The following is a 17,259-nucleotide window of genomic DNA, read 5'->3' on the forward strand; positions in this document are numbered from 1 at the left end:
ACATTTCTTCCTAAATTATGTGAAATAGTTGAATTCCTATTTGTTATAACCTTAAGTGGCTGAACTTGCCTTCCTTTAACTACAGCTTTTTGATCACTAAATAACGGTCTCCAATCTGGTGGTATTGGTATAACCAATCGAACATTCTTCCTGGTGCTGGACAATGGATTCGTATTTTCTGGTAGCTTGATGGAAGCAGTAACTTGTACGTGATGGTCATCATTTTGTAATTCAACGGTAGCAATTATTGGCAGTACGGAAGTAATGTCTGCAGTTTTGGTACCAACTGGAGGATACCTCGCTTCAAACGGTCTAGACTGGGGTATTTCAAAACGCATCAACTGAAATTCGCTTCCATCGACAGGCTTGAATTCGATGATAGCATTTTTGAAATAAGTTTTCCTATCGACGCAACAATGAAATTGACAATTTTTTAAACGGATCCAACTTTTGTTGCTACGAATTGATGTTAAATTAGCTAATTCATCTTTTGACATGGCAGCAATAGATTTTCCGGTTCCGCTTTCATCGTGACTTAATTTTTTCATAGCTTTTTTATCATTTAATTCTATAGTACAAGGCGTCATACCAGAGACAAAAGCCAAAGCAGTAATACGTACCGTTGTACTACTATAAAATGGGTTGCCATCAGTTGATAGCCAAATTCTACACTCATCTAACACATCTATAGTCATTTTCTCCTTTTGATAAGTGATACCTACCGAACGGTACTCTGGCATTTGAAATAAAGTACTTTGGACAGTCTGCATAAATTCTATTAGTGTTGCGTAAGAAGTGGCGCCAAACTTGAATATTGTAGTCTTACGTAAAACTTTTTCAAACTTGCCAGATATCCGACGTATTTCCTTGTAGCTAATCAGCCTAAGCTTAACAACATGGACTAAGCCACGTTCATGTCTACCAAATTTTGGTTTGGTAAGGCAACAACAACCTTGCAACGATACTTCTGTATATGGAGATGCAACCCCAATGTCATATAGTTTAACTTTCGGCCCTTCTAAGCCAACAATAACCTTTTTCCATCTTCTGCTTCTTACTTTTCTTTTCTTTTCAGGGACACGCAATAACATGTAGAAACGTTTCAAGGACGATTCGTAAAATGGAACAACATCGCATTCGTTGTCTCCTATCTCGTCCTCAGTATCCGTCGTGATGTCATCATTGACTGGACGTGAAGCGAGAGCAACATTGCTATTATAGGCGTTTTCGGGTTTTGCCAATGGATTATCTACCAGATTCTTATCGACAGGCGTAGCAGCCTTGTTTTTACTAGTAATATCTGTAGAATTGCTTTCATTTACAGTAATAGCCATGGCAGTCGCTGTATTAGAATTGATATGGGCTGTAACAGTAGTAAAGTCCGCAAAAAAGGTAGCATTATCTTGACTCGCACTACTCGTTACGACAGCGAGTGAGACATTACTAGGCTCTTCAATGACTGTACTATCGGAAAATGAAAAAGGATTCGCACTATGTCTTCGAAAATTACTTTCACGCTGTGGATCCAAAGTATTAGATCTGACTTTATTTGCTGAAAAAGGATTGGTTGATGTAATAGCAGTCGGCTTTTCAGCGGGAGAAAAAGGATTTTTAAATATTGTTGAAGGCGTTGAAACACCTACTGTAGTATTTCTGCGATTCAAACCCGTTCGGGATGCAATTACTGAAGCTCCCGATGTATCATCATCATCAAAGGTCACCCAATTTTTATTAAAAGTCTGTACATCTGATTTTCTTTCATTAGTAATTCTGCCAGAAACTAAAGATTCACTTTCCATCTTATTCGCTAGCATATTAGTAAATTGTTCCCATCTAGAAGAAGCATGTGGTTCCGTACTTGCATTGTAAGATATCATAAAGTCATCCTTGGTGCTAGCAGGAGGATTAGTCTCTTTGCTAGTTGTTATCTTCTCCGTATTTGCTGTCCCGAAAGGAGTAAAATTAGATTTTTCAGCGCTGTCACTTTTCGCACCTTTGTCATCAATACTTTGAGGCTTATTTGGTCCGGAAAAGACTGATGATGTTGATGACATGCTTGATGTACTTGGTCTAATATTAATAGGTGACACTGCAGTCTTAGCTAAAGTGGCAGGACTATCGATATACCTTGAACTTGAGCTGTCACTTGGTGTTGTGACGTGGTTTAGATTACTAGCTTGCTGGCTAGTGTCACTAGAACTTACTGTGCTAGAATTTTCATCAATTAATCGACTTGGTTCCCAATCGGGTTTGCTTGCAAACAATGATTTATTTTCTGTATCAGAAAATTGAGGACGTTCTTCTTCACCATCTTCAACAGTCAAGTTACTTTCCAGTTTCTTATCTATATCAGCTAGTGAAAATGAATATTGATTGTATCAATATAATATTCTAACAACGAAGTATTTTATTATCAAATACTAATAACTTCTAACAAACAGAATTTTTCCTACCTATATCTATTATTTCCTGTCCAGTAACGTCTGTTATCTCTTTGTCTACATCATGGACTATATTATTCGTATTCTCCATAACTCCGGGATAGGAAACTTCAGTACCTTCTGTAAATGCTGCTACATCGTTAGATTTTACTAAATTTTCATCTTGCCGAGTTTTCAGGTTGATATCGTTCTTCTGTCCACCAGTGGTTAATTCTTTATGATCTTGGCTATTCATTATCGTATTTGTGTTAGCATTGGTGTCATAGAGATTATTATTGTCATTGCCTTCCAAAATTTCAAGTTTCCTGCAAGGAGATTAGAAATAAATTTCAGGCTGTTGGAGCTTGTAGTTACACTAGTTTAAGATATTAATTAGGCACGTTATTTTGAATGTTTTAAGGATATAAACTTTCGCTAATATACTGGACACGCAATATTAATTTTTTTAAGTATTGTCTTGCAGATAAATACTCTGTCAGTATCCGCGAACCAATTCAATAAAATAATCATACTTTGATAATTCAGCGGCATTATCCCAAGGAACACCAAAGTTATCAACACTTTGATTTTCTGTTACGTTCGACTGATCTGAAAACAGTAAGAGCAGGTAAGTCAAAACGTAATACCTTCAAAATGAAGCCATTGATTCCAAATGTTGAAGCTTAAAAAATTTTAGCGACAGCAAAATGGATACTTTAATAATAATTTTTATTAATTTAATCTTTTTTAGTTGTTCAACAATTGCAACATAATTAAACCAGGCTGCATAATTCCTATTGATATTAACATGTCTGGTTGATATAACGGTAGTGATAGTGAGTGATACAAGTATTATACGTTGTTTAGGGCATTACACAAGTTGGATAATGTGAAAGATGACATACTGCTTAGTATACGCGTAAATGTCTATAATTCTAGCCGCCAAACTTCTAGGCATTGCCAGCATAAATTTTACCAATTATTTTTATCATCCAATATGACCATTAATGGCGATGTATAAAGCACTAGATGAGTATATGTGTTGTCTGTAATATATCAACCCACATCAACCCTGCTAATAAGGCAATTTCATTGTTTAGGTGAGGATCAACGAATGTAACTGATCTATATTTATATATGTATCTTGAGATTAAAAAGTAACTTAAGGGTTATTAAGAAATATCTTTTTGTTTTTGTCAGTCTAGAGAACTTGATAAGTTATCATATTCTCTACAAATTATACATACGCTGTATCTTTTACAATTTTAAAAAAGTACGCATATGTACGCTTGCTACCTAGAAATTACTGCTAAACAATTAATTTATACTTGTACTTTTAGCATCACTAAATTCGATAGCACTATTTACAAACCACAACAGATACCTGAAAAGCAATACGGATAACCGTAAATATATTATACATTACAATAGTTACAATAGCCATAAAAGATAGTTTGTACAGTATTTTGTTGTTTAATTCCCGTATTAAATGAGCAAATAAAAATATCATGATCAAATAGAAAGGTATACACGTACGCATTATTAAGAAAGAACCAATGAAAAAATAATTTCATAGCATTACCCATTTTATTTTTATGCTTGAACACGATAGTAGTTTGTAACATTACTGATATTACCACGCACGTACAGAGCAGCTGTTATGTAATCTTAATGAAAGTACCGATCACATTATTTCTAGTTTAGTGGTGCCTTCATTATAATCATTCAAGAAAAAAAAAGCTAGTAGAATTATCGGGTAAAAAAGACCGTGTAGCAGATATGCTGTACATTAGTACATATACATAGTACAGCACTGCATATTGCAGAATACAATACGTAGATCCTTGTTACACTTCAAATTCCAGCAGACATCCATCTTATAGTCGATGCTGTACTGATCAATTAATCCACAGTGATCATTTAATGACAGTGCAACAGCAACGAAATAATACAGTACACTGATGTACATTAAGATTGATATCGACATTCCTTCAGGCTAATAATATTGCTACTTCTATAATGTTACATGACTACTTATACCAACTGTCAACAAACTAAATACCATTTACGCCATTGCTTTTCGAAAACAACTTAACATAATAGCTGATCGTGTACTAATCAAACTAGAATTAATAATAGCAGTTTTTCTACTTTTTTAAAATTCACTGTGAAAATATACGTAACTATTGTCAATAGGTATTAAAAGAGAAAGTTTACAACAATTACTTGGTAAAGGCATTATTCTTTAAATTATACATTAGTGGCTACTACAAGGTCTACTTTTTTTTGAGTAATCTCTGCTACTACAAGCTACCAAGTATTTATTATACTGTATGATGAGATTATAATACTGCATAATATAATCAATAACTTTCACTTACTACTGCAGCTACGATGTAGTTGGATAAAGTCATTTTTCTTCCTTTTGATTCATTCACAACAACAACGATTTACTCGTACATAGTGATTCACTATTGATTGATAAGAGCGTAAAAGCGACAGTTGCACTCTTATTCATTCAAAATGTTGTACAACACTAACTTCCAACGATTGCTGACTCAAGATTAGGTGTTTACTATGATAGAGGGAAATGGAAGGTTAAGATCAAAATGGTCGAATGAAATCACGATTGTGGAGATACATTAATCAATTAAAAACCTTCCGATAAAATGATTATAGTCTAAATCCGGAATTAAGTAGTGCGAGCAACTCTGTTTATTACAGTCAATCATACTCTAAGTAAGTTCAACTCGTTTCAATATTAGTGCAACAAGCTAGGGCAAATAGTGATCAATATTATCAATAGTGTTGTGAAGGAAAAGCCGACTATTGCTGTTTGCAGTAACTAACCCCCCCCCCCCCCTTGTCTAATTATTTTATAACTGTTGGCCATGATACAGTTTTTTCAATGATAACATAAAATAAATTCGTCTATTTACTCTCGCACCTAGAATGATAGCGACGCGATGTGATCGAATCTAAAGCTATCATAGATGATATAATTGAATTTTGGGGGTATAAGACATCTTTGTTTAGAAGCGATCGCTTTGTGAATAAAAAGTACTACCTTATAAGAAGGAAGTCAATAATGAAGCTATTGAAAATAGACCTCAATGTTTGGATACAACAAATTGGTTAAAGTGATCATGTACTGTAACGTTCGGAGAAAAATGACAAGAAAAATTGATATTTGAAATCGATTAATCTAAGCGTTGCACGAAAACTAAAATAGCATAAGTAATACGCGGTACAGTACTACTGTTTAGTTTGTCATCAAGTTAAGATGGCTGTTGACAGGAATAGATCGATTCAGATTCTACGTTCTAATAGTGGCATTTCTATTTTTTTTACAAGGATACTTAACATTTGCAGTATGTACATGAGTCAACGCATAAACAACTAAATCTAGGTGAATTAAAACCCTTCTACCATCGTCCAAAATTACTATTACACTTTACAGAAGATGTTGAAATGCCCAAATTGTCAGATGTTATCGTCTCGCTTTAGCAGCAGTACTGATTCGCATCCATTCCTGTCATTCATCTATTTGGACTAAATACGATTTAATAGTATTGAATATTGAAAGCTTACCGTCTTTGTCTCCGGGTATCCCTTCTTGGATAGGGTGGACATTTGCATTGGCTTGATCATCGGCCATAATTCAATTTCTCGATTTTTGTCAAATACTGATTAATTATCAATTGCTTTATAATTTGCTTTTAGTAAGGTTTGGACCACAGAACGTATGGGTAGCACTCGTCTCTATCGCTAGCGTTAGTAGCCTTGATGGCCGCTGAGGAGTACAATTCAGATCAAGTGGTCTTCCTAGTGGCCCAAAGTGACTTTGAAATGGAGAATGACCTCACAGGCTTGCCCTATAAATAGTTAAAGTAGAATAGGTTGAGAACAAGGTCTCAAATGAACATGTTTCAACATCAATTGCTTTTGTATTTAAAACACTTTAAAGCATCTCATTTTGATCAGGTTCTGATCAAAAGGTTATCGATCTCAATTGATGATTTCTATCGATGATCAACTCTACTTAGGCAGGATTAAGCCTATCCAGTGTTTGCAGATGTCGTTCATGATTTCAGGCCAACTTTTAGCCATCATTGTACCGTACAATAGGACTACAACACTGACCCTAATTTTTCTCATTTGAAACCATCCTTGAACTAACTACAAATCTGATGTAGGTTCCTTATAAACGCCTAATAAAGTCGCCATCGTTGGCTAGCTGGATGATGTAGAAACAACAGAGATTGCCTTTGTAAAATTTCAATCTTTGTTGAAAAAAATTTACTTTGGTAATACCGATCGCATACTACACGTCGGCTTCATGGTCATGAACGTAGGACAAAGTGGTAGACAGCTATTTTCAAAGACAAAATTAAAATGGACGACCTATTTCATCCACTAGAGATGGATATATACAGTAGTCTTGGATCAAAGTGGCAGCCATTTTTTTGTAGCAAGGACAAGGCATGATCGAGGAGAGATGACGCCAATGTCGGATGATTCGATTACATGACGCATCAAGCGAATGACTCGACCTTACCGTCAATCACGTTAACGCGACGTGCGTGCTAGAACATGGACGCATCCAGTATTGTAGACATAAAATCCAGTTGCACAAGAACAGTAAATTATTTCTATCGTATCTCTCTATGGTGGTCGAGAAGTTAAAAAATGGCTAAGAAAAAAATTGGTGAATTCAATTTGTTACTTTGCCAAGTACAGCAGCAGTCAAGGCTTGATTTTGGGTGAATTTCTTACCGGTTCATTTTCAGGCAGTGAAGTCAATCATTGTTCCTTGGTGATGTGGAATATCACGAGTTTATACTGTAAAGTGCTCTACTCTCTCAAAGAGGATAATGTTACGTTTCGTCACTCAGCAGCGCCTACACTGTAACTGTTTTGTACTGTATAAGTGTTGGTTTGACGACTACAAAGTAGAAACAAGACTATCCAGTTGTTGTGTAATTCTTTACGCTGAAAATGTTAAGCTATCACAACACTCCAAAAAGTCTTAAAAATAACATGAAACTTTTTGAAATGATTACGCTAGACAGCAGGCCGACCGTTAACGTATCACGTCAGATTTGCCTAGCGTTTACAGTACAGTACAGTTGTACGATGTACAGTACTCTAGGCAATTTTCTTGTACTGTACAGTACTGTACTGTACTGTACGTGTACTGCACAGTACAGTACAGCGTTTGGAATGGCGATACTGTACTGTACAGTACTGTACGTCACTCGTCGCGGGGGAGTGTGCATTGCACTCGGCTATAGTACTGTACAATACAATGTTCACGTACTGTACACTGTACAGTATCGACCACAAGAAGGAGATTTTCTGGTGATCTCTAACCGTATAATGTCTCTATCAATCATTCATTTCTGTTGGGTAAAATATCATTTTGTAAAGTTGCTCTATTCAACAATTTGATATCAATTTGTTATTTCAGTATTTGCCTTACTCTAAAAGTAACAACCTTTATAAATATAAAATGAACATTGTAACAATGCTTATGACAGCCTTACGTGGTACTGTACTGTACTAGACGTTGCAAAATGACTGCAGAGTACAGCGGTACCGTAATAAAAGTCTATCCATCACCATCACATTTTATTTGTACTCTACTATCAGCGACTTCTCAATGATAAATCATGCCCCAAATATGGTCAAATTTCAAGATCGCCATAAAGAGAGTCAGGGGCTTCTCAATGATAAATCATACCCAAAAAATGGTCAAATTTCAAAATCGTAGTCTCTCTTTATTACAATTTTGAAATTTGACCATTTTTAAGGTACTGTACACTGTACAGTACAGTACTGTACAGTAGAGTATGATTTATCAATGACAAGTCCCTAGTACTGTACTGTACGCAACATGCACTGTACATACTGTACTGTACAGTACAGTACGTAGTACGGTACGTACAGTACACTGATACTGGAATGTACTGTACACTGTACACCAAGGGTTCTGCCATGGGCTGAAAACGCTACCCGAACCCGATAAAATGGATGATTTTCGAACCCGAAATGAGTGCAATCGCTATAAATTTAAACACTATATCTTACCACAGAAAGAGTATATTATGCATTCCGTATCTAGTAATTCGATCTTATCGTTAACCCGTTATCTTCCATCCTGCTAGGTTATACAGGTAGGAAATATGTCTCGCCACCGTTGCGATGTAACTTCCAGTCAATCCAGGTTCCAGCGGAATACGATAAGATGAAGGAGGGAGGGATCTAACAACCACGTTCTGTCTCGACTTTAATAAGATTCCACCACTAAATCATCATTGTAATTCATATTGACTTGCTGCCTCAGCACTTTGCAATTGTCTTTGCCATTACTTGCCGCCAATTATTTGCTGTCGCGGTAGCGCATTACTTGCAGCAAGGGTCGCGGTCCATTACTTACCGCGATGGGCTTCATTTTACAATTGCTGTCGCAGGAGCCGTATTTACTGACACCAAGGTCGCCGTTCATTACTGACCATGATGGGTCTTCATTTTACTCTTGCTGCTGTGGCCGTTCTGGGCCACCGTAGGTTTCGGCTTGACTATACAATCCAATTGTTTCAACTACCAAACCATCGACAGGTATAATGGAGCACTGATGCATAATGGTGCGGATTGAACTGCTAACCGATTCACTAAAATGAGGACCATGAATGTCATCCATTTGCATTTGATAGTTCACAGTCGACTACTGTATTTTCAGCTCGTTAGAGTATATCCAAGTGAAATATATATATAGTATAGATAAGGAGGAGTACTTACAATCCCTCTTTAACATTGTGGATTAGTGATTCAGGCTCGAGCTTTCTAATGGGAATTCGTATGTTGTGCCCAGCATAGTTATCAATTCGATCGTAGTAGACGCGTAGCAGTTATACTAGGATTAACTTGATACTTTTGACGGGGATTCGCTTGTACTATCGATTAGTCTAATTTACATTGCAAATCATCTTCGCAGATACTGCTATATTACTGCACAATTTCTACAATGAGCGTAAATATATTTTAATTGGGTAGACTCTAGCAAATAGTATCCAAGATTTTAGAAACATAAATCCAGTAACCTGATGATAATACTTGAGCAACTGAAACTTGCAAAACATTATGTTGTGATACTCATGAATAAAAGCTAATCGACAATAAGTGGATTAGGCTGCATTGGAACACTTTCAGATAGCAAAAATTTACCGGCCGCAAAGTCATATAATTGAAGTCATGTACACGGTGATCTTCGCCTTAAAGCGGATATCGCAAATAATCTCCGTCAACATAGTACTAGCCAAATTGATGATGAAATCACTGACACCTTGAAGTTATTTACACCTTTGCAGTCGTTATTCAATGAGATCTATAATTAATTAATGATAAATCCTTATCAGTATATACTGCCTTATCTTGGAAATTGAGAAACTATATACTGTAAGCTAAATTGATTGGATAGCAGAAACAAATTTCAATATTTAAGCATCACTAACTTATCAAATTTGAGCAAATTGCGACCACCTTTTACCAACTTTTCAATAATCAAAACAGTTTCAATCTCATATCATTGTGAATACAAATGACGCTGCTTCTATAATCTGCTCCAATGCTACCGCATGCAATCAGGATAGTCGAATGGCCAATAATGATTCTAATTTGCAGGACAGCCACGATGGCAATCCTCCTATCTTTACGACTACAAACTTTACGCGGCATCACAACAACGTTGGCGGATCTATTCATATCACCATTCAGATCCACGTTCAACCAGAAAAACATCACGAAAACTATGGTCAAATTGATAATCAGTCGACATCAAAACGTGAAGACGAAGCACCATCATCAGGTCATGAAAATAGAATCCACTCTTGTAAAAGCTTATCACCTTTAATTTCATCTTACGAAAATGAAAATTATCCTTTAGGACTGAATCATAACGATCTCGAAAGCCACGCCATTCGCAGTTATCATACATTGCCCAGATGTTTACGTTCAAGGTCGAATCAGTTAAGTGATGGACTAAATTATAAGGTAAATAAGATTGTGCTAAACACAAGGTTTATATTGAGTTAAACTACAGACAATTTAGGAGACAAAATAATTTCATTACCATAATTTCCTGAATTGTAAAATAAAATAAATATCTCAGGTTACATCAAAAATAGAGAGGATTCCTAAATTATTTCTCTTACAGATGAGGAAAAGTAATCATGAAAAGGTTTCAGTCGACGAGAGTAAAACAGATACTCAAACTTGTGAATCGAAACTTCCTTTTAAGGATGTTGCAATGAGTAGCAATACCGAAAGGCTATTATTCCATAATGATACTAAGTTATCTGAGGGTATATAATTCTATCAATCCATTATCTTAGCAGATTATACAGTAGTATGTCATCGAAAATTCACCTTTACTTGACTAATTTTTTATTTCCATTTATAATATGATCATCTTTCAATACGTACATTAAGACCTTGGCTCCAATCAAAATTCGGATATTAAAACATCATTAATGACAGTCGGGCGGCCGTTGACTAGCGGTAATCCATCTTCTGGTACCCTTATAATAATATAATCGATAGCTTTTCATATTGTAATTTAAATGGATACAACTTACACTTAGTCCATCATCTCGTATCTTGTGTAGCTCAACAAACCCAAAAAGACACTATGCAATCGATCAGCTTACCTCCCATAATATCAGCTAACAACATCGATGGTGTCATTACAACGACTAATCCGTCATCATTAGGAACTCGAAACAAACAATTCAGCCAGAAGACAATTTCTAATTCACCCTCATTTCGAAAATTGGCAAATAACAAAACGCTCTATGATAACGAAGAATTGCCCAATCCCGATACTATCATTGAGTTTTCAACTAGATCAAAAGGTGAGATCAGATTCTATATGCTGTACTATACATTAGAGATGGAGCCCCTTTCTTCTTTTAGCTATGTTCACAAAATTGATACCAATTAACACCTTTGTGAATAAAATATTACGGCAGAAATACCTATACCTCCTCCATTGCCACCTGATACCACCTCGTCTAACATAAATCTATATCCGAACGAGAGTAAGCATCTATTTTACAAGGCATAATTTTCTTCAGTGAGCCCATACTCCTGTGTCTGATTTTCAAGAGACTCATTGTTTAAATGCTTCTCTCTGTAAACCAATTTCTGAGAAGCGATAGAGAAAGATGATCTTAAAATTATATCGTCGCCAGATACCTTCCAACCTCCATCACTACCTCCTCAGCCACCACCTCCTCCACCTCCGCCTCCACCACTACCTCCTCCACCTCCGCCTCCACCACTACCTCCTCAGCCACCACCTCCTCCACCTCCACCACTACAGCCACAACAACACAAATCCTTATCAAAAGTATCAGGTATCGGTAACCTTGAGCAAAATAAAATTCAACCTCAATATCCTTCGCTACAAGTAATTTCCGTAACCGGTTCTCAAATATCCCTCAGCTGGATTAACTATTCCTCCACCTCCATTACCACAAATTGGAATGCATTCAAGGCCTGCTGGAGACTTATCGCAGCAACATCAACGCTGTACACAGGGTAATTGTAAGCACTATGCTAGCTGTAGTAGTTAAAAATTCCTACTAAGATGAACGCCATCTCAGGAGGAATTATATTAGTACGAGTTTTTCTCACATAGCTGATATATTTGTGGATATACGAGTATGCATAGAAACTAATTTACGTAGTTCTGGCTAATAAAGTCGATTTGACTTCTTACAGTACATATTTTTTCATCTCCATCTCTTACAGTTCCTCAACCTATAACACTGAAACCAATATTTTGGAAAAAAATTAGAATTCCGTGCCCAAGTCTAAGTTCTCAGTAGGTCAATACTATTGCAAAATGGTATCTGGTAAGTTCTTGTAATAAGATGTACTAACTATTTCTTGAAATTACTTTATTTCATTATTTATGATTTTAGAACTGACCGAACTGTATGGCAAATTTTACCTGAAATTACAGTAGATGATACAGAATTGTGTATTCTATTCCCATCACGGACTAAACCTTTAAGTAAAACCAGAAAGATAAATCGACAACCTATAAAACCGGTCAGAAATAGATAGGTTCAATCTACTAAAAGTTTCATTTCTTATGTAAGATGTATAATAAAATAATAATGGACTTAATGGACCTAGTCGAGAAATATAAATAATTTCAAGCTGTAAAATTGCCTTTATTAGCTGCTAATCAAGTTTTATTAAATTATCTATCTTTTATAAAATTATATCGGAATTATCATTTTATTGATCTGTTTAGTCAAGAGCAAAGTATCTTGACCATAAAAGATCGCAATCTATCGGAATATTTATGAAGACATTACGCTATAGTCTCGCTGAAATTAGGCAAGGTATTTAATAGAGGTAATCTAATTACATTCTAGTCACTTAGATCTAGAGGTGTTGATAGAAGTTTAAGCTCTGTAAGAGACATGCAGTGTGGTGTTAAGGTGAATGCTATTCCGAAATTAAAGCCTCTCTTTTACCCCTATGATACATTTAAAAGTAAAATCTTAATCATAATCATCTGAACGAATGTGAGTGAGTTAACAGATGCCGGTATTATTCAATTATTTCGATAGAGTGTAGATATTCAATTGTAAGCTTATAAAGTACCTACAGTCTACTATATTCCGTTAATGTAGCTACAAATCTTACAAGCAATCCCGAATTTCATGTCACCTATTAAGCCTTTATTCCTAAAATTCTCGTCAAGATATACCGTAACTGGTAATAAATCTTATCATACCAGGATGTTGTAATCCGGCACTCTTTAAGATAATCAAACATCAAATGTGTTTCTCTATGATATAGTGAACTTGTACATTTTAAATTCTGAAATTTTTCACATATGCTAAATCTTAAGGTCAAACCGTTTCAACTACCATCATTTTGATATAATGATCATTTTCTGCTGTGAACAGCGATTTTGAATCTCAACATTAACATTTTACCCGAAGATCTGTATCAGACACTATACCGATTGGTAAGTTAGAGAATCGTAAGCAAACAGCAATACTTTATGGTATATTTTATCAATATTTGTCTACTTCAGCGTCCAACATTAGAAGAAATCAATAAAATTAAACAACATATGAAAAAATCGCCGCAACAACCGCTAGATGAACCAGAAGAGTAAAAGAAATATCAACATACTAATATAAACTTCTAATAGCGATGCGTGTATATTAATATCATCCACGGAGATGGCTGTCTTTATTTACTAATTATACAACCAGTTATTGTCACAATAAATATTTATTAATACCGGAATTATAATTCACCGTTTAGAAAATTTTAGGTGCTAATAATTCCCTATTTTATTATGCAGATTTATCATGAAATTGTCTGAAATTCCATTTCTCAACGAGCGGCTTGCTTATATATGTTATGCTACAAGCTTTGATGACAACTTAACGATGATTAAGGAAATGTTGAAACTTTGCCAGAGTGTGTGCAAGGTTTGCAGTATACTTAGACTTACAGACAAAAAGATTATGATAGTGCAATAATTTCAAAAGCGAAGAAATTAAGCAATAAAATTGTTTATTTCATATTGAAACTTTGATTACTTTCTAGGAATTACGTGAAAGTCTTGGTCTTCGGAAATTATTGTCTGTTGTAAGAACTATTGGAAATCGCATGAATTTAGGTAGCTAACACTTAAAATAATATGCAAACCATATAAATTCGAATAATTTTTTCGAGACAAAGAATATATATCTGGCTATGAAAGTTATTCTTAATCATGTACTGTAGCAAAACGTCTGCTAGCAGCTTTTAATTAGTACCGTAGAGAAACAAAATGAAATAGATCATGCTAGCAATTACTCTAGCCTAAAAGTAAGAAAGTATTATATATAAATTGATCCATATACAGTACTGAAAAAATGAAATTAAACTATGGAGATAATTAAAATAGACACACCGTAAATTTTAATCATTTCCTTGAGCAGGCAATTTACAAAGAGGAAATGCAGATGGTTTTGATGTTGCAATTTTAACCAAGTTGAAGGATATCCGTAGTCAGGTAGATCATTTGTCAATAAAATAGTATTTTGGCTCTTTCTATTGAAGATATTCATAAGCGATAGATAAATGATGATTGTATGGAATGGTCTCTTTAGAAGGTCAATTCTTGCGTAAATAAGGTGTAACAGTAAAACTGGAGTATTCGAAAATTAAAAACTTTTCTGCTATCAATCTTAATTTTTCCTAAATCGAAATTTTGCGATTATTGGTCTACGTATGTTAGATCATTTTGCGTCGTATACATCTATGATATTTTAAACATTTAAATGTATTACTAAATCCAATTCAATTTAATGAATACTATATTAGCTGTAATTTAACATACGTGTATTATTTTTTCAGTATCTATTTCGCAAATGTTATTTATAGTTGCCTTGTTGATAAGTCATATGTCCAATTTCAGGATGGGAAGTCAAATTTATTAGCCTTTTTAGTGCTTTGGTGTAGACAACATCTCGATAAGGCATGCTATTTAAATATGTAAAATATTTCTAATTATTTAAGTACTACCTGAGTGTTTAAATAGTAATTTACTTAGTTTTCAATACCTAAGCATGCATCAGTAATGAATGTCAACGATGAGCGGCATTTGAGTTACACATCATGGACCTAGATAACACAGATGCTTACACAATGACTCTGCTTTCATTTGAGTCTTATTAGTGCGTTATATTATAATTATTGGCAACGTATAGGAGCTATTATTTCAGAGAGTTAGAATATCGATTACTGCTTCGTAAATTTAGAAATTTTAATTTTGAAGTATCTCGATAATGTCAGTATATCATTTTATTTCAGGAATTTCAGTTGTCATTACCAGATATAAATCTGCTATCGAAAGCGTCTCAGTTAGATTTCGATGTCATTAATGAGTTACTAAATAAATTAGATACAGAATTTAAAGGTAAGATATCTTTTAATTTAAAACTTCGAGATAGTAAATTATAAAAAATAAAGAATTCACCAATAAAATAAAGTTTTTTACACAGATTGCGAGCAAGGGGCTAAGCATATTCTATCTGAGATTTCCTCTTCCTCTCCTGTTCATAATCAGTTGCACAAGTTTATTAAAAGAGGTTAGCGATATTAAAAAATATAAGAGCTAATAAAGTAAATGTTATAGTTATTAGCAAGTATTATACCGTATAATTTAAGTGACTGTAACAGCATATTTGTAGCTCAAATTTCATTACTGGTTAAGTATAATTTCATACTATTAACCTAAATAATCAACTTGTTATTATTATCTTCAATTGAAATTCAGCTGAGAAAGAAATGAAGATATTGCATGATTCCCGAAAAGTAGCTATAAAAGCATACCAAGATCTATTATACTTTTATTACGCGAAAGAATATCAAATCAACGAGTACAGTATCAAAGACTTTACGTCAATATTTTGTCAGTTGATGACTCAAATTCGAAACTGTCGATATTGATCAATAAATCCATAGCCATCTGTTCTAAAATTGATAACGAAGTATTCGAATAATATACTTAGATTGAACATACGCTTACTTATATGAACAATTTATCAAACATTATCCCAGAAAGTTTCAAATAGAAATGACAATTTCTGACAAAGAAACCCTTTTGAATGTATACTTGATTAGAACGAATAGACCTAATTAATTTTTTGTTTTAAATATATCAAATTAATTAACTGATTCGGTGATTTTTTAAAGTATTAAAAGTATTTTGATTATCAATTAAAATTAAGAAATCATTGTGCTCATAAACATGATTTTTTACAGTTTTATATAAGTCTATAAAGTAGACAAATAGCAGTTTTTTTGGATAAATTCCATTAAATTTAAAAAATTTTTGCTATTCAATAAATTAAACATCTTATTGACATAATATTCAGTTCTCAGTTATTGTCTACTTAATTAATATCATAATCTAATTGTTATTAAATGATTATTTTCTAAGTACATTATCGTATCTGTCCCCTAAAAGACTATTGACTAGGTACAATTTGGTTTTGGTTAAGTTACGGTAATTAAAATAATTTTCTATGAATGCAATTTCATCCACTTTGATGGTTACTTAAATTGTATAAACTCCAGATCGTTATTTCGATAGAATACAGTGATAGTATTCTATATTAGATATAAAATAATGTACTGCGTTAAATGGTCAAGAGCTGTATACCGCTGCACACCTATTGACACTAACAAATACGCTGATTAAGATAACCTGCTCATAATCATCATAATTTAAAGCTATCGTTTTCATTCCATTTTTTAATTACCGCGGATGCTATTAATTTATGTATGAAAGAATAGGAGTATGAAGTTCAATGGATAATAACTGAATTATCCAGTTTAGTTACGGTGATTAATTTCACTTGAAATTAAGATTGATTAATATTGAATAATAATTATTCGTCTTCAACATTGTTATTTCTTGATGTTTTCAAGTATTTTCCAAATCTACTCTTAGATTACAGCATATGATAAATACCACAGAAATGTAGCTTTAAGAAAATATTTGCTGTAGTTTACTGCATGTTGGAAGCCTCGATTAAGATTTATTGGAGATTCTAGTCATGGATGATATATATGCATTCTTGACCAGTTTAGATACATGACACTATTGAATATCTTATATAAGTTTTCTGTCTAAGGTACATCGCTAAGGTACTAAACAAGCGTTATTTAAATACGTCATTAATGATTGAATATTCTAGCACAATCTATTAAAATCAAATCAAATTACCGACTATGTAAACCAATGTTAAGG

At 34.1% G+C, this 17,259-nt stretch overlaps 2 protein-coding genes across 2 annotated transcripts; one reads left to right on the forward strand and one right to left on the reverse strand.

Moving 5' to 3' along the window:
- Nucleotides 1–323: 323 nt before the first annotated feature.
- On the reverse strand, nt 324–821 carry TRIADDRAFT_3452 (uncharacterized protein; the record flags this gene model as incomplete). The annotated part of the gene is made up of 2 exons (XM_002108499.1): nt 324–487; nt 536–821. Coding segments are annotated over 2 exons (450 nt in total), but the record flags the coding sequence as incomplete, so codon positions are not given.
- Nucleotides 822–10,076: 9,255 nt separating this feature from the next.
- Nucleotides 10,077–15,953, forward strand: TRIADDRAFT_51547 (uncharacterized protein; the record flags this gene model as incomplete). The annotated part of the gene is made up of 18 exons (XM_002107705.1): nt 10,077–10,287; nt 10,366–10,472; nt 10,636–10,783; nt 11,087–11,332; nt 11,450–11,518; nt 11,672–11,836; nt 11,925–12,020; nt 12,234–12,306; nt 12,407–12,536; nt 12,745–12,835; nt 13,409–13,470; nt 13,540–13,619; nt 13,816–13,945; nt 14,064–14,136; nt 14,441–14,514; nt 15,315–15,420; nt 15,506–15,592; nt 15,781–15,953. 18 exons carry the CDS (start codon nt 10,077–10,079, stop codon nt 15,951–15,953), a joined length of 2,121 nt encoding a protein of 706 aa, XP_002107741.1.
- Between the last annotated feature and the right edge of the window lie 1,306 nt (nt 15,954–17,259).

Source organism: Trichoplax adhaerens, genomic scaffold (assembly GCF_000150275.1).
Source record: "Trichoplax adhaerens TRIADscaffold_1 genomic scaffold, whole genome shotgun sequence".
Lineage (NCBI taxonomy): Eukaryota > Metazoa > Placozoa > Uniplacotomia > Trichoplacea > Trichoplacidae > Trichoplax > Trichoplax adhaerens.